Raw genomic sequence first — 18,962 nt, forward strand, 5'->3', positions numbered from 1 at the left:
AATTCGATTAAAGAAAATAAAGTTGTAATGAAATTAGATCAAAAGACTTGTATATAAAATGCTTTGAAAGTAAATCAAATTAAAATACAAGATGATGCAACAGTTGTAGAAAAGTAAAGTGTTGATGAAATGTAAATTGAATTGAAATGCAAGACGGAGTAAAGGTTGCAAAAAAGTAAACAATGAACAAGTATGAGTTTAGAGAAGAAATTGAGATTAGAAGTATAGAGTTTAGAGAAGAAATGTGGAAGAAGAGAATTGCATGAAACGTAAATTGATCAAAGTAAATGACAAAAATTATAGATTGCATCAAAGTATGGGTTCGAACATATACTTTGTCTTGGTAATCGGTGGTCATTTTTCTTATACAGCGTGTTGGTGTAAATTAAAAGTTTCTATATCATCTTTGTAACCAAGGAAAAATGTCTATTATTGTGCTTATTTATAGTTTAGTTGGACTCAACGATCGGTTTACAAGATTCGTATAAGTGTACAACTTATTCAAATTAACTATATAAGATATTGGCTCCTATATCTTTGCGCTCTTTGCTGGAAAACTGTCAATAACCGTCTTTATATATTTGATCGAAACAAGATGCCTTTAATGATCATTCCTTTACTCTTTTTGAGGAACGTATGACTCCAATAATTTGTCTTCGGAGATCATCTTCATCTTCTAAGTTCGGCCTTCTGGATTTGTCATTAAACAAAATCAATTTATATCCTTTTCGATGGTCATTCAAACATAACCTCGGTATCGTGTATTTTATTCCATTCAATTCCAATACTTAATAAATTTTACTTACACTCTCAACTGTAGAAAAATCTGGATCATTAGATTAATTTAAAGGTCTAAAAAGAGGGAAAAGCCACCATGACCAAAAGTCTCGGAATCCTTCTAAATTCAATGCTTTGGTTATGCTTTTAGATAAGTACAACTTCAGCATGGGTACAACTTGTGCTGGTTCCTTCTTTGTGCAGCTTTCCTTGTTAGTGTAGGGAAGTGCCGCAGACCATTTTTTTGTTTTTTGTTTTTTATGCAAAGGAATTAGGCTCTTTTACATTTAGTCCAAATACATTATTGGCTTGTAGGTATTTGTATTATGAGAGCCACTTGGCATACCGCATAGTACATGTGCCAGGTTGAGCTCCTTTTAATTAATAAAACTTATTTTTCCTATCAAAAACAAAATGTAAAGTCTCAGTCTTTGAATTCATTATGAGTTCCCAATAATACCTAGAAAAATTTATTTGGTAGACCATGCCACTTATGAATTAATCTACTCCACATATAATACTATAGTTTGAATTGGTAGTATCTATATAAATCCCCGCATACCACGAAATAATTGATATGTTTTACCCAACTTGCTCCATTCTATCACGCCCAAACCCATAAAGAGAAGAAATTAAAGATGTTTAGCATTAAGGAATTAGTTGAATCGAATTGTCTGAAGTCTGTTCCCTCCAACTACTTTTGCCTTAAAAACCCCGAAGATTCCATATTGTATTATGAAGCTGATAATATTCCAACCATTGATTTTTCCCAACTCACCTCTTCAAATCTCAATGAACGCTCCAAGGGAATCCAACAACTAGGCAATGCTTGTCGCGATTGGGGTTTCTTCAAGGTATAAATATTTCTTTTTTTGTTGTGTTGTCTTCATGGTATAAATATAATAACCTCAAACTTTATATTATGCATGTGTTTACATGCTTTCGTTAACTTCTCCAAGTGCATATTGAGTTTACTTCCGCATGCAATATTCATGCGTAACTCTTGAACTACTTTATTTAGCTAATAAGTCACGGTGTGTCGGAGGCACTAATAAGGTATAAGATGCTTATTTACATTTTTCCGGAACATATATATTGTTATATTTTTTTATTCCAAAATTTTCAATCGGGATTGCAAAAATTTGTCCCGGAGCACCGAATCTAGAACAAATAACACTTTCAAATTAGGTTACAAATTTTAAAAAATTGTTCCGGATCCTCTAATTCGGATCAGACTACCCTTAAAAACAGAAACTGCAAAACGATCTATATGTTTAAACACAAGCATTCAAATAAATTCAAAAATTATAACTATAATTTAGTTTGATTTTCAATATTTTGTGCAATTTTTTTGTTTTTACTTTAAATTGGTTTAAACCCTCAGTATTATTGATGCATTGGATGCAATTTGTTGCGGTGATGAGGATAATTGATTGGATAAGATTTAAATTGGAATTGATACGTGGTGCGGTGATAAGATTTGATGATGAGTTAATTGCATTGAATTTGAATTGGGGGATTGGTGGCGTCTCTTTGTGTGGTAACACTAAGGCATGACAATTAAATTTGTACTTGTGGTATTTGTATGAATTCATCTCCATTCTAATGAGAAGTATTCGAGTTCATCGTTACAAGTTCAAATTTAAGAATTATCCGACATTTTTTAATTGGATCAGGATGAGAATGTCATTACCATCTTCTATTTACCTATCTTATATTTACTTAATCCTCATTCCATTATTTATTATTCTTAATTTTATTTTAGAATTTTTATATAATTTAATATTTATTTATAGATGATTTTTATAGACAAATGTGTTATAATAAATTTTTGATATATAAGTAGTTAAAAATAAATGTGTAATAATTAATTTATTTTTTCTAAAATCAGATATTTAATATAATTTTTTTTAAAAAAAGAAAACTTTTTATAAATATGAACTAGAAACGAAATATCCGGTATTCAACGCATATTGGATGAAATAATACATTTTAACTGGAAAAGGTACAAAAAGATATTGAGGAGTCAAAATCAGAAATTAAGAAGATAATACCCATCACTCCTTTGCCGTGTCTAGCAACACCAAATGTGGGGGTGAGGGTGCACGAGAAAGATCAGTAGACCACGTCTTGTACATTAGTCCAGATCCATTGTTTGCTTGTATCTGTGCTATGAGAACTACTTGGAATAACATTAGCATGTGCCAAGTTATTATTTATTTATTTGCTAAAGTATACTTAAGTCTTTTATTTTATTTTTAAAATATATTATAGTCATTTAACTTTTAAAAAAGTTATTTTTTTTTATCTTTTATCCTTTAAATTTGAATCAATTGTTCTTTTTAAAATTGTTTTCCTTGTTGACTTGAGAATAAATTTGTCTCATTAGATTTCACTACATGAAAATTACATAAAACACAGTTTGTTATAGACAACAAAGAATCATAAAATGATGAAAATCATGTGAAAAGTAAATTTAACAAGTCAAAAATTAAAAAATCTAATATCATTTTTTGTTGTTGGTGATACTCTCATGTTCATTGTGTCTATGAATATTTTTTTTGTTCAAACATAGTTGAATAACATAATTTCATTTAAGGAAATATAATCGAACAAATTTTAGGTCTTAAATATATAAAAAAAAATAGTTCAAAATCATGTGCAAAAATAAAAAAATAATTACTATTTCGAAAGAGTTACATTGATTTAAATTTAAAAGATAAAAAATCAAAATAAATTTTAAAGTTAAGATAAAAAGAACTGTAATTTAGCCTTATTAATAAAAGTTCTTCTACCTATCAAAAACAAAATGTAAAGTCTTAGTCTTTGAAATCCTTACGTCCAAGTATACATGTGTTTTTTACAAGAATATCTAGAAAATGTTATTTCGTATAACGATTTCTAGATGTTATTTCTACGCGTAGACTAGGCCACTTCCGAATTAATCTACATCCACATATAATACTATAGTTTGGTTTCTTTAGCTAAAGCTTTGAATCGTAGTATCTATATAAAGCCCCGCGTACCACACATATTTCACCCAACTTGCTCCATTCTATCACCCAAACCCAGAAAGAGAAGAAATTAATTAAAGATGCTTAGTGTTAAGGAATTAGTTGAATCCAATTGTCTGAGGTCTGTACCCTCTAACTACATTTGCCTTAAAAATCCCGAAGATTCCATATTATATGTAACAGAGAACATTCCAACCATTGATTTTTCCCAATTCACCTCTTCCAATCCCAATTAACGCTCCGAGGCAATCCAACAACTAGGCGATGATAAAATGTGATAAAAAGAAAAAGATAGGGAGAAAAAAGAATTATTGATTAAGTATTAATTTTTTTTTTATCAAAATATAATTATTTCTAATACTTTTTATTTTTTTCTTTCTATTACATTATAAATTTTATCACATTTTTTTTCTTTCTTTACTCTACTTCATATTATGCATTTTTTTTATAAAGTCTTGATATTTAGACATTCTTAAAATTTCATCACTCAATAAATCTTTATTTTTTTTCTATCTTACTTTTCTTATCACATCATAATACCTATTATATATACATTTTTTCTCTTTTCTATATCTTTAATTATCTCTCTACTGTAATAGCATTTGGGTGCTCATTAATCTTTTTCTTTTTTTATATGCTTATTATGTTAAATACTACTGTACATGCATATATTGGAGTTTCCTTCAGCATGCCATGCATGCATGTAACTTTTGTTGTCTCGTTAACTTTGAACTGCTTTATACAGCTAATTAATCACGGTGTGTCGGAGACACTAATGGATAAGATGCTTAGGGCAAGCCAGAGGTTTTTTGACCTGAGTGAGGAAGAAAAAAGGGAGTACGCAGGAGGGAAGGTACTTGATCCAATAAGATATGGGACAAGCTTCAATCTCATGGTGGACAAGGCGCTTTTCTGGAGAGATTATCTCAAATGTCATGTTCACCCTCACTTTAATGTTCCTTCCAAACCCCATGGTTTTAGGTACCATATATTCTCATTTATTCTTTTATTTTGTGCTTTCTCCTATTAATTATTCTTTTTCAAACCTTTCAGCCGTGACTGGTGGGTCCAAACTAAATGTTGATGTGTGTGTGAGGTTTCTTTTGTTTTGGCACCAAAGAACCATGCATGGTACTTCTTTCCGTCTATAATATATATTTATCTAGCTTTACTATATACACTTGTCTACATGTATCTATATGGATTTGGTTTTTCTGTTGTCCTTTTCTAAGCTGTCACTATGTTGTTCATTTAAAATGACGTTGCATAACAATTATATTAATATTTAATTGTGATTCTATTTTAAAAATTATGAAAATAATATCGTTTCAAAGGAGTAGTATAGAGACAGCCTAAAAAGGAAAAGGAAAGAAGTCAAGTTGTATTTATATAACTTAATAAGAAGTTTGCCTTGCTATAAAATTAATGGGCCATTCCAATCTTCCGTTATAGATTTCATTGTCATGTCACACTATTTCCAATTATATGCTACATATTTCTAATCTCAAGTTCGGAAAAGAAGAAAAAAAAGGAAAAAGAAAAAAATGCATTCATCTTCCTATAAGAAAGTTTTGAATCGGTAGAGACAATTTCGCGTGTGATTGGATGAATATTTGCAAACTGATTTGAATTATATTTGTTTCTTCCTGAAAGTAAATTAGCTATAAAAGTATATAAAATAAAATACATATTATAAATTTAAATAATATGAGTATATATAGTTAGAAAAAAGAAAAAAATATAAAGAGTTTATTTCATTCTTTAAAAAATTATATTTATAATATTTTATATACCTAAATAAAATAGAAACAATATATGAGTGTATATGAAGAATAGATCTGCAGGTTTTTAGTAAGTTCTATAATTTTACTTTATTTTATAAGAAAATTAATAAACGGCAAAGCAAACCAACTAAACTGTCAGGTGAGTAACATCGATATGATAAATCAGTTAAAACAAACTGAGAAAGAAAGTAAGGGCATGCCTCCAAAATCTGAAAGTAAGTTCTATAATATAATTTAATTAGTGTAATTAATATGACCCAATAATGTTGTTATTTTATCAAATATTGCATCATTATTCTACTTTGTGCCTGCCCAGAGTTTACCATACATGATAACCAGTACCAAACCATTAGCAAAAAATAGGTTTATTGCTTATTCATTAATGTTTTCCTCGTTCAATGTTTGCAGCGAAACTGTGGATGAATACATCACAAAGAGCAGGGAAGTGGTTGGAGAGTTGCTAAAAGGAATATCTCTAAGCTTAGGGCTTGAAGAAAACTACATACATAAAAGGCTGAATGTAGAGTTGGGCTCCCAGTTTCTTATTCTCAACTTTTACCCACCTTGTCCTAAGCCTGAACTTGTAATGGGCCTGCCTGCACACACAGACCATGGGCTTCTGACCCTCTTGATGGAAAATGAGCTTGGAGGGCTTCAAATTCAACATAAGGGCAGGTGGATTCCTGTCCATGCCTTACCCAACTCCTTCCTTATCAACACTGGGGATCACTTGGAGGTAAAACAACAACAACCACTTTTGGGTGCAATTTACTACCATTCTATCCACTTGCATCTGTGTCCACTATCAAACTATTTTTACTCTATGAATGTGTCCTAGCAAATAGAAATGATTATTAGCAAGCCATGAAACTCTGAATCCATCCTTCATAAATTTATTGGATTTAACTCTTTTAAAGTGAGAAATCAAAACTACACAATATAATTACAACCTATAAAAAACTTAATTCAACATGTACATCACAGATATTGAGATACAACTGATGCCCAGAATATAATACACGGGGACCCCATAGATATTAAGATACAGCTAATGTCCATAATATAATACATGGAGACACCACTTAGGAAAATAAATTTATTGATATCCGGAAAGTATGAGATTGTGATATGTTGTTCCACAAAAGTGTTGGTGTTTCCTATATTACAACCATTTATTTCAAAAATCAATAATTAATTATACTTTACACATATTTTATTATTGTTGATGTTTTAATCAAATGATATGATTATATTTTATATATTTGTTTTACCAACATGTCATCGATCTAAATGAAATTAAGATTAGATCTCTTAAATAAAGTTATGAGTTCACGGATATTGAGATACAACTAATGTTCAGAATATAATACACAGAGATACCACTTAGGAAAATAACTTCATTGACGTCCAGAAAGTATGACATGGGGATATGTTATTCCACAAAGTGTTGATGTTTCCTATATTACAATCATTTGTTTAAAAAATTAATAATTAGTTATACATACACACATATTTTATTATTGTTGTTGATATTTTAATCAAATGATATGATTATATTTTATATATTATTTCACCAACATGTCATCGCTCTGAATGAAATTAAGATTAGATCCCTTAAATAAAGTTGAGTCCAAGTGAAATAAAAATTAGAAATTCTATTAAAAATTGTCCCTCAAGTTTAACATATATTAGTGATCAACAAATTTAATAAATACTTAAAAGTTTAATTAATAGTAAACAAAAAAGGTATACTTGTGTAAAATCCAAATTTAAAAGTAGAGCATACTAATAAATAAATCACAAACTAATCTCTCTCCATATAGATTAATTAGTACTAATTAGTCTTTAAATATAAAGCAAATAAATTCGTTAAAAGAAAAACAAACTTGAAAATTAATTGAAATACATATATCTTGTGTGATAAAATTATTGTTTTATTAAAAATACATGTTGCTGCCAAATTTCTTGTAGACAGATTGGAAGATTCACTCTGTTATTATGGTACAAACTTGAGAAAACGAACTAAAACGCCATTTTTAAATTTGTTGTGTTCAGATACTGACCAATGGGAAATACAAGAGTGTTCTTCATCGTGCAGTAGTGAATACGAAAGCCACAAGAATTTCTGTTGCTACAGCACACGGGGCCCCCCTTGACACCAGTGTGGGCCCTGCACCGGAGCTTGTTGGAGATGAAAATCCTGCTGCATACCGTGCCATCAAATACAGAGATTACATACACTTTCAGCAAAGCAATGAACTGGACAGAAGGTCCTGCTTGGATCATATTCGGATTTGAAAATCATAACTCCTTAGGTAGTACCATCCATGCATTTCTTGTAATATCTCAATTATGCTTGTGTTTCAATATTTAATTTTAATTTTAAAGTTGATGTGCTTGGAATGTAATTGAGACACGTATAGTCGAAAATGCATTCACAAATGTCTAGCTCTCTAGTCGATATAATTGTCCTTTGTTTCACTGTCTAATATCTAGTTCTGTAGTTTAAGCATAAGAACAAAGTTGGACCAGCATTGTATTTGCAATTTGGGAATGGTAATTTATAATAATCAAATCGAAATTAATGAGTTAAAATAAATGTTATTTGTAATTAATTAAATTTCACATTTTAATAATAGGAACAACAACACTAACTTAATCTAGATGAAAATGCTATTCTTATCTTTTGTCTTTCGATACACAAAAAGTTTAGAATGAGGGAGCTTTTGTTGGGTCAATTAGTGTAAAATCACATGGGAAAATGGAATCACATTGGAAAAGTCCATTGTTAGAAAGGTTGGTGATGCAGTGCAGGGTTTACCAATAGAGTTGACCCAAAAAGACTATTTTTGACGAATGAGTACCTTTTTTCGAATGGAACTACCTTCTAAGCGATATAACATTCCTTCAGGCCATGCACCAGTTGATATATTAGCCTAATTCCATCATTTAAAGGGTCAAAACAGCAATTTTATCTTTTATCTTATTTTTAGGGAATAGTTTTGCTATTTTCTTTATGTAAGGGTCTTTTTGACATTTTATTGTTTCTTGCTTTAGGGTTTCTGAATCATTAGTGTTTTTCTGTTTATATGTACATAAGCCTCCTTATGACACATACTTTTGATGAATAAAATTGGAGGTCTTTTCAATTCTCAACATTTGATAATTTTAGGAATCAACAAGACATTGAACCCTCGTTTCCCTTTTCATCACATTTTGCTTCATCAGTTAGAAAGGAGGGAGCCACTCTATTTTGGATGGATACTTAGATCGGATAGGAAACAACGAAAAATACTTTTAGAAGATTATATCACATCTCAATAGACAAGGAAACTTTAGTGAAAAATATGACATCATGGAAGGATGAAAAAGGGGAGAGGAAGTTAAGATGGAGAAGAGACCTATTTGAATGACAAAGGCCATTGGCTAACAACTTGCTTAGTCTCATTAACACCATAGCATTAATCTAAGAACAAAATGATTTATGGACATGGAAGGTGGAACCCTAGCTTGGCAAGTATTCTGTAAAATAAGGCTTTAAGCTAATCTAAGGTCGCAAATGTCACCCAGTTAGGAAACTAAATAACAATCTTTTGGTGCAGTATGTCCCCGCAGTCAAGACATTTACACATGAAAGGTCATAATTGCTAGAATTTCATAAAAAAAAAAAAAATCTACTTAAAAGATGTATTATAGACCAAAGGGATTAAGTTTTGTGTATATTTTACAAACATAGAATCAACATAATGTTTCGTACATCTTTAAGGACGAAAAACAGGAAGGGATAGGGTCGGATCCAAGCGCGTAAACAGGGGTCTTGGCCCCCTCCCTTGAGACCCTTTATATATATGAGCAGAAAAGAAAAAGAAAAAAAAAACATTAATGGTGGAAAATAAATAAGAAAAATGAGGTGTTGAGTTGATATTTGTTTAATTTTCTTTTGGTAGTGGATCTTATCTCTAGTTTTACACAAATTTTAATCATAATAAACATCTTTTTGAAACTCATTATTTATTAAAAATTAAATATTTAAATAATTATGAAAAAAAATCTCACCTTTGATACATTTCTTCTTCCATCCTTCGGAGGGAGGAGACAGAGGTCTGGAAACTTTTTTGGATGTGTATTAGCCAACATGGATGCATAAAAAGTATGCTTCAATTCTTCTCAACAGAACATAGATGAAGTGGTGGAAATGATATATCAGAAGTCAGTTATGGATCAAAACTATGATGGAAAAATATCTCTGTCCTTCTATGATTGGTGTTTACGTTAATTCTTGAATACACACAAGGATTTAATGAGTAAGGGTACCCGTTGTACTCCACCATCTAATACATTTTACCCTATAAAAAAAAAGGATATAACTAAGAGCAAGATACTCTTATATTATTCCAATGTGTTATTATATCTTTTTCTATGCTCCTTGTTGCAGGTGTGGTGCAGCTAGCTGAGGAGAGTTATTCTTCACATGCTTTGTTTCCAATCTCACCAAGTCTGGCGACTTCCAAACCTTAAGCGGAACGAATAGTTATTCATAATATTAGAACGGGATACACGGGAATGATATATATCTGCAAATTTACGCAACTATGGATATTATAGTATCCTGCTTTGTCTTGCACATATCATATATATAATTGTTACTATGTATAATTTTTTAAGTATTTAATCTTTAATAGTATCACTAAGAGTAAAAAACACTAAATCTTTAAATCTTTAGTTTGAGGTTTTATTAAGTAATTAGAACTTTAACTTTAATTATTATTATGTTTGATGATTATTTTTGTTATAACTTAAATAAGATGAATCAATGTTATGTTTGTTTTTAATATTATGTGTATGTTTTTAATGTTATATTTAGATTATTTAAGAATAAATTTTTATTATAATTATATTAATTATTTTAATTAATTTATTATTAATTGTTAATCTTTTACATAAGTAAAATATGAATTAGCAGTATGAATATGTAGTTACCCAATAAATGAGAATTAAAATTAGTAACAGTATAATTAGCTACCCAACGGATATAAAAACATGTCGTGTACTATTTTACCCATTTTCATCCCTAGTCCATACTTGATGAGCATGGATTCCAGGATGTGACTTCAATCTCAGTTTAATATTTCTTTCGGCATTCTTTTCACTTTGTGCTGCTTGGCATATTTGGAAAGCTGGCAATGATGTAGTCTTCAAGGACAACAATCGATCAATCTAGTACATTATCAACCAGATTCGTTTGCTTCATAATACCATTCTCTCTGCGGTTACTACTTCTCCTGGGCATAAACAACCTAAGTTGGTCTCGTGGCTACCACCTCCTCATCATGCAGTCAAGTTAAATGTTGATGGAAGTTCCATTGGCAACCCTGGTTCGTCATGATTTGGGGGCTTACTGCGTGACTCTCTTGGACAGTGGTTGATTGACTTTGCTGGTTCATGTGGGCATTCAACCAACATTGACGCTGAGCTTTATGCTATTTACAGAGGTGTGGCGCTTTGAACAAAGTCTTTAGAATTGTTCAATGTGAATCAGACTCGCTTGTGGCTTTGGATCTTATTAATCATGATCAACCTCCGTGGCATCCTTATGTTGCTTTGCTCAACACGATTCTATCTTTCAAAGATAGACCTCGGTTCCTAAGTTTTAACCATGTCTATGGTGAAGAGAACCAATGCTCAGATTGGCTAGCTCGCATGGGATCATCATCTGCAGATGTGTTCACTATTTTAGATTCCTCACCTCATCCCCTGGCAACTTTCTTGTTAGCTGATGCCATGAGGGTTTCTTTCTCTAGGCTTTAGCTTTGTGTATCTTTCCTACTCGTTAAAAAATATCTTATGTTTGAGGCGGATCAATTATGAGTGAGACAATATTACTTACACTTTTATCAAAATTGCATGATATTTTTTTTAAATGGTTTTCTAATGTATTTTTAACTTTTAATGTGTATATCACAATACTACCCTTTTTTTTTATCAAAATTGTATATATTTTTATAAAACTTAATTTCTAAAATATTTTTCCTTTTAATACATTATTCCTTTTCTAAATTATAAAATATAAAAATTATATAAAAATGAACTAAAGATAAATGGCACAATTAACATTGTATAAATACATGCACTTATCAAATTTGAGAGTCTACATATACTTTTGAGAATGAGGGGCGAGCCAAAAATTTTATATAAAGAGGGGCAATATAAAAAATCATGACTTTGAAAAGAAAATTTAAATTTTCATATGCATGGCAAATATATGAGATTTTTTTTGAAAAAAATTTGAAAAGAGAGGATGATGCCCCCATCTAAGGTAGGAAAAATCTTCGAACTCAAAGAGGACTTATAATGATACTTATATTTACATCACTGGAAGAGATGAGTGAGAATTTGAATATGTGATTTGTCATATTAAGACCTTATTTTACTTCATTGCACCAACTCTTTAAAATTAATATATGTAAGAAATATAACATAACTATTATTTTATTTTGAGTATAAAAAAATATGTATATAATTGTATGTGGTATAAGAGAGATATTAATCAATAAATGTTTCCCTACACAAACACCCAAGAACCAATAAAATATAGAAATGATAGAAAATGAGAACAACAAATTTTAATTAAATTTAATAAAAAAAATCAAATTATTGGACATAAGTAATTAATGTGCTAAAATTAAAGTTAAATTATTTTTCAAGTTTGATTCTTAACGAAAATAATGTTTAGTTAAATTTTATTTACCACTTGATTGAACTCCAAATTAATCAAAATATCTTACTCTTAATAAATTAGAGGGTTATAAAAATAAAACTTTATTATATATAGTCAAAATATATATTACCACAATTTGAAAAATAGATGAATGATCGAGTCTCACACGATAAAAAAAATCAATAATTAACTACACATAGACATATTGTTTATAAATATAAAAACTATAAATATATCTAACAAATTTATCATTAACTAATTTTTCTATTAATAAAAATAGGAGAAAGAATGTTGTAAGGATTACGAATGGGGTGACAGCCCTTAAAAAAATGGGCTTGTAAAACATAGCAAAAACCAATGTAAAACATTTTGGTACTTGATATATCCACTCCTTTTTCTCTAAGTACACTTTCCTTCTTTTTTAAACTCAAATGACATAAATAACCTTCTTATTTCTTATCCTCTTCTTTCCCACGTACAGTCACACAATACTTAAATAACAAGTCTAATAATGTATTACTACTAAATATTAACTTGCGAATGTGATAGTGGTAATAGAGCATTCTCATAGAAGGTTTGATGTTATTAGATATCAAGGATTTGGTGTTGTTAGAAGTGAGAATTTTTCAATTCAGGAATAACACACTAAATGAAGGTATGTTAAACTCTAAATGCATAGAAAATAACTCAAAACGACTTGCATTTTGCTTTAATTTTTTAAACTTGTTGCCTCATTAACTTGATAATAAACTCAAGAGTCTATCAAGTTTATATCAAGTCTATCCCGAATATACTAAAAAGGAAGTTTGTTTATGAGTCAACTCACAAAAAATAAGTGAATTAATAAACTCACAAAAAATAACGAGTTAACTCGAGAGTTTAATAAACATAGTGTGCACTATTTTATCCTGATATATCCTAACACAGCTCATGCTATGGCATAAAAATTATACTAGACAAATAAGATAAAATAAGTAATAGAATAAAGTAATCATACCCTATGGATATACCAAGAAAATTATTATAACAAAAAAATATCTTAAAACTATCATGATCGAATACCAAACGGGCCTTTAACATTGTCCAAACAAAAGGTCATGGGTATTTTTTTTTTATTATTCCGAAAGAAGTCATGGATTTTTTCTTTCTTTTTTGTAAAAGAAGCCATGGATTTTGATAACTAATACTCTTTAATAAAAAAAAATCACTAGAAATCAATTCGGGAATATATTAAAATTATAGTGATCACGTGAATTAATGATATTTTAAAATACATTGTTTTATATTCAATTTGTTTACCAGTAATGTAAACATTTGTCAAAATTTATTCATTAAGATAATGAGAAGAATAATTCCTGATCTCTTTGTATCGTGAGTGCATGACTTGTTCAAGAATCAAGATTACAACCTGGCATATTGCCACTTTAAATTATAGGTTTAGTTAATGTTATCTAAATATTATAACCCAAGTGTCAATTTTACATCCTAACAGATTTTATGCAGGACTGCGCAGCCGACTGCAATTAAAAATATATAAAACAAAATATCAACACGCACGATCGCATTTATTAGATTAAGCAGAAATTGAACGAGCCAAATAAGAAATTATTACTATTATTTTGTTTTGAAAAGTATTGTTCCTGAAGGAAGATCGATCACCGCCATCAAAATATTTGTAATTCCAACACGAGTTTTTCAAGCAAATAATGACAATGTGGGGAGGGTGGATCTGAGCACAAGACATGATGATCTACAGAAGGTGCTATTTGTGAAAGGGTATCACGCTCTGGAGCTAGCTGCATATGGATTCTGAGGCAGCAACTATTTTGGGTCAGCATTTTTGGTAATGTTTTCAGTTTGCAACTCATTCAGGAGATTCGTAGGATGCTTTAGCTAGGATGGCATGTTTCGTGTGGTGCATATCTATTGTGAAGGTAATGTTTGTGCCGATTTTTTTAGTCAATGTGGTTTGTGGGTTGTGATTTGGAGTGTGATTTAATGATGTTTTAGCATCCTCCACTCCACTGGCGGATGCAGGTTTCCCACAAGAATTTTTTTTAGTTGTATACGTGTAATAAATTTTTTTTGTCCCCACTAAAAGTAGGTATTGTATTATAAGCTAATTTTTTTTAAAATGAATGTATAAAATATAAAAAAATAAAATAGAGAGAATAAAATGATACTAAATTTATTATTTTATCCTTTTAATTTTCAGGTTTAATTCTTTTTTATCTAATTTATTTTTTAGATTCAATTTGATCATTTAATTTATTTATTTGATTTAATTTGTTTCCATAATTTTAGATGACACTAATAAATTATGTTTTTAGTCCTCAATAAATTAATAAATTTTATTTTTGGTCCTTCATAAAATTGTTTTTGCATTAAGTTCCAAATAAAACAAAAAATATTTTGGTCATTATTATTTTGTTTTAGTCCTTTTTATATATTTTTTTTTATTTTTGTCCCCATAATATATAGATCATTTGTTATTAGTCCTTATAAAATATTTTTCAAAGGAACTAATATAAAATGAACAAAATTTTATAAAAACTAAAATGAAAAAATAGATATATATTAGAAGAACTAAAACAAAATAAATAGAACTAAAAACAAAATTTTAAATTTATTAGAAATTTAATGCAAAAAAAATTATTAAAGACCCTAAAAAGGATTTTTTTAATTTATTAGGGACTAAAAACATATTTAAACTTTTTTAATCAAATTAAAATTATTTATTGTCTCCACCGATGAAAATTTCTACATCCGCCTCTGAGATCCTCCCGTTGCTATGCAGCCTTTCCTCTTAATATGATATGAGAGAAGATTTCATGACTTCGTTTAGTTTCATTATAATTTTCCTTATTCAATTTCGAAAAAAAATATTTACCCAACACTAGGGTCTGCTTAATAATACATGTTAAAGTAGGTTACACAAGATCTTTAGTTCTACACCAAAAAAACCGAAATGTTTACTCTTAGCATTAAAAAGCAAACATTCAAAGACTGCAAAATAAAGGTTCAAAAGTATTAATTCACACACGAGCCTTTGAATGAAAGCTCAATAAAGTTGGTAAAATGGTATAAATCTATATTCGAATTAAACAAACAAAAGTTGGAAATGCAAAATGATTTACGTAATTAATATGCATTCCACAAAATTTATTCATATATATAGACTATAGTATTACTAGCTAGTAGTCTTTCCATCCATCTCGAACAGTGGTTCCTTCCTCGTGTTATTAAGGCTCAATAATTGCACGCACGAGCCTTTAAATTATGGCTCAATAAAGTTGGCAAATTGATATAAATATATATTCAAATCGAATAAACAAAAGTCGGAAAAGTAAACACGTTTTGGTGTATGTATTATAAAAAGCACCCGAGGAAATACCATATGAAAGTTTTTATGGAGAACCTAATAATTTAAGGAGTTTTCATACCGTTAAATTTTAACCGATCAAATTAAATATCATATTTTTATTAATTTTTTTTTGTTTTTTCAAATTAGACCTTGATTATTATTTTTAAAATTTTAAAATTATAATTTTTAAATTAAAAAATACGATTAAAAATAATTTTAAAAGTCTTAATCCAAAGAATTTTTTAGTTACTTTCAACACTTTTTATAAAATTTAAGATTAAAAAAAAATAATAAGAAATTTTTAAATTCTAAATCCCAAAAGAATTTTTATAAAAAATGTTGAAAATAACTAAAAAATTATAGGTTCAGATTTTTAAATTATCTTTAATAAAAAAAAGGACATATATAATTTAACTGATTAAAAAATTAACGATATCAAAAACCCTAGGATTATTGGAGAGACAGTATAAACTCCCTGTAACATTTTACTTTTCGTAAATAAATGAAAACTGCACGTCCGTGAGAAAACAGGATACGACCATGCATTTAAGTATTTAAGCATTTGAACTCTCCACTCTTTGCATCTATTCATTTAACGCTATGTCCCTCCGCAAGAGGCTGAGAAATCTTGGGCACAATCTCAAGGACAAAGCCTCGGTGATCGCAGCATCACTCTCTCTCAAGCGCCACGTGTCCTCCGTCCGCATCCATGTCCTCCACGCCACCACCCACCGCCTCTCTGCTCCGCCATCCACGTCGCAAATCGCCGCCGTTCTCTCCGCCGGAAAAGGCTCCTATCTCCTGTCACGCACCTGCATAGACACCATCATGGACCGCCTCCACAGAACCCGAAGCGCCACGGTGGCACTCAAATGCCTCTTCACTCTTCACAACATCGTATCCGAGAGAAAGGGACCCTTAACGTTGAAGGACAACCTCTCCCACTACCCTTCGAACGGAGGACGCAACGCCCTTAACGTTTCCACCTTCCGCGACGACACGGACGTTGAAACCATGGAGCTCAGCGCGTGGGTTCGATGGTACGCTAATGTTCTCGAACATGTCTTAACCGTTTCGCGCGTTTTAGGTTATTATCTAATAAACTCGAATGACGGCACCAGAGAGGTTTTTTCGAGTGTCGAGTTGTTTCGTGAAATACGAGGTCTCGTGGATTTTGTTGAGCAAGTGAGCCACGCGCCTGAGTCGCTGCATCTCCAAAAAATTGAGTTGGTGTTCAACGTTGTGAGATTGGTGTGTGAGGATTACGGGCGCGTGCAACGCGAGATTTTGCGGCGCGTGGAGGAGGGTGGAAATAGGGTGGAGGATTTGGATGTTGGAGAGTTGAGGGAATTTGTGAGGTGTATGAAGAGATTGGAGGGGTGTAGGGAGAAATTGGTGGTTTTGTTTGTGAATAGGAAGCGAAACGATGCGTTTTGGGATTTGATTGGAAAGGTTAAGTATAAGGGGGTGGAGGTGATGGAGGAGATGGAGGGGAAGTGGTTGATGGTAGTGAAAAAGGGCATGAACGAGTTGGCTGAGTCGACTCGGTTCACTAACCCATTTCTTGAGCCTGGGGAGTTTATGTATTCCGGTCCCACCGGGTGGCGCGTGGCCACGTGTCAACCTGTTCCAACGGTGGGATGACAATTTCCAACGGTCTTTGTCTATAAGGTGTCATTTGTTTGTTTTTCCTTTTTCGTTCTTGGTTCTTCTTTTTTATTTTGTGACTTTTTTCCGCCGGTTTGTACATAGTTTAAGAGAGAAAAGAGAGAGATATACTTGTATATGAGAAAGAGATTTCTACCTAGAGAGAAAGAGAATTTGTTTAATTTTGATTTTTAAAACTTACAATCGGATGGGATGTTATAACTGTAAAAGATTCTCCAACAGAGGGTCCAAGGCTAGGAAATTAAGGAGAGGAAATTTCGTTACAAGTTCTTCTTTTGTATAGAATGATTTTTTCATGATTAATCTTGATTGTAAAATTAAGGGTGACTTTTTCGTCTATTACTTAATCGTGTCATATGTGTTGCAATGATTAAGAGTTTTGAATTGTTATCTATTTGTCGTATATTATCGGTTCTGCACAAGTCTAAGGGAAAAATATTCATGGAGTTCCCAGAAAGTATTAGGTAGATTATTTTCTTTGGTGTATAATTACTTATAAGATTCTAGTGTATCTATTAGAGGAAGTCAACAGGTGAATAAAATTAAAATAGATCAATATAAGTACTTTTTGTTTGCCTTTTAATTAACGATTGCCTCTTGCTGCGTGAGTGGTTTCCCCCTTATACGGTGCATGGAATATGATGCATCTATATCTGTTTCTATGGTTTTTGGGTGTTCTTTGTGATATATTTCTCAAGTTGCTTGTTGTGACAATTGATGCTTTCTTAATATTGCATGTTTAATTACAGAGTTGGGTCGTCAGATTATTGATTAGTTTTGTTATCTGGGCCTCCAATGTTGGCCAGAACATTAAAAGGATTTTTTTTTTCAAATATTGAAAAATAATTTATCAGGTTCTAAATACTAAATAGCACTAACTTTTTTAGAGGTCGCCTTTGAATCTCACGCTTCGTTTGTTTTGGTAAAAGTTGTCAAGAAAGAACTTGAGCAAAGAGAGTTATGTTATAGAACAATAATTCTTAATTGGCGGTAATGGATTTGACGATGGGCTACTTCATATATAGCTGGAATTTGTAAAACTGAGGACGCAAAGATTGTTAAATAAAATGTGTAACGATTATCAAATTGGATTTGGCCACGTTTATATTACATTAAATATTAGTTCTGGTTGACCTATAGCGTCTACAGTTGATTTCATCAATGAGCACTCAACATCTACGTCAAATTCGACTAAAAATCATAAAAAAAGTTTATAATTCTTTTAGGATATAAATGTCTTTATAAAAATATTATTAATAAAATTGATAAATATAATAAATAAATGCATAATAGCCCATAAATAAATAGATAATAACCAATAAATAAATATACAAATTCAAATACTTAATATTTTTTTTATTGACGAACGTTAGTTTTATTAGTAAAAAGGATCAAACTTAAATTTTTTTATTGTTTTTTCTTTCTCTTTTAACCATTCAATATATCTTATATATATGTTAAATTAAAATTCATTATCCTTCTTTTAATATCTAATAATAAAAATATACTTTTGATCTCTCATCTTATTATTTTAGTTTTAATTTAGATTCCTAATGTTAAATTTTTTATTTTTGATCTCTTAAATTAAAGTGTCTCTATTAGACAAAATTGATCTTTTTATTAATTTATCACTCTAA

At 30.4% G+C, this 18,962-nt stretch overlaps 2 protein-coding genes across 2 annotated transcripts; both read left to right on the top strand.

The window, feature by feature from the left end:
* The first annotated feature begins 1,347 nt into the window (after positions 1-1,347).
* LOC100799432 (2-oxoglutarate-dependent dioxygenase 19) lies at positions 1,348-8,119 on the top strand. The gene is made up of 4 exons (XM_003544769.5): positions 1,348-1,631; positions 4,537-4,772; positions 5,984-6,311; positions 7,631-8,119. Exons 1-4 carry the CDS (start codon positions 1,416-1,418, stop codon positions 7,871-7,873), a joined length of 1,023 nt encoding a protein of 340 aa, XP_003544817.1. The 5' UTR covers positions 1,348-1,415; the 3' UTR covers positions 7,874-8,119.
* Positions 8,120-16,164: 8,045 nt separating this feature from the next.
* On the top strand, positions 16,165-17,642 carry LOC100817573 (putative clathrin assembly protein At4g40080). The gene has a single exon (XM_003544182.5). The coding sequence runs from the start codon at positions 16,258-16,260 to the stop codon at positions 17,299-17,301; it is 1,044 nt and encodes a 347-aa protein (XP_003544230.1). The 5' UTR covers positions 16,165-16,257; the 3' UTR covers positions 17,302-17,642.
* The last annotated feature ends 1,320 nt before the right edge of the window (positions 17,643-18,962 follow it).

This window comes from Glycine max, chromosome 14 (assembly GCF_000004515.6).
Source record: "Glycine max cultivar Williams 82 chromosome 14, Glycine_max_v4.0, whole genome shotgun sequence".
In the NCBI taxonomy this organism is placed as follows: domain Eukaryota; kingdom Viridiplantae; phylum Streptophyta; class Magnoliopsida; order Fabales; family Fabaceae; genus Glycine; species Glycine max.

Excerpts from the sequence above, each read along its gene's own strand:
- LOC100799432 (XM_003544769.5), top strand. The coding sequence starts at position 1,416 with ATGTTTAGCATTAAGGAATTAGTTGAATCGAATTGTCTGAAGTCTGTT. Across the intron at positions 1,632-4,536 it reads GCGATTGGGGTTTCTTCAAG|CTAATTAATCACGGTGTGTC; the intron begins GTATAAATATTT and ends TGCTTTATACAG. Across the intron at positions 6,312-7,630 it reads ACACTGGGGATCACTTGGAG|ATACTGACCAATGGGAAATA; the intron begins GTAAAACAACAA and ends TGTTGTGTTCAG.
- LOC100817573 (XM_003544182.5), top strand. The coding sequence starts at position 16,258 with ATGTCCCTCCGCAAGAGGCTGAGAAATCTTGGGCACAATCTCAAGGAC.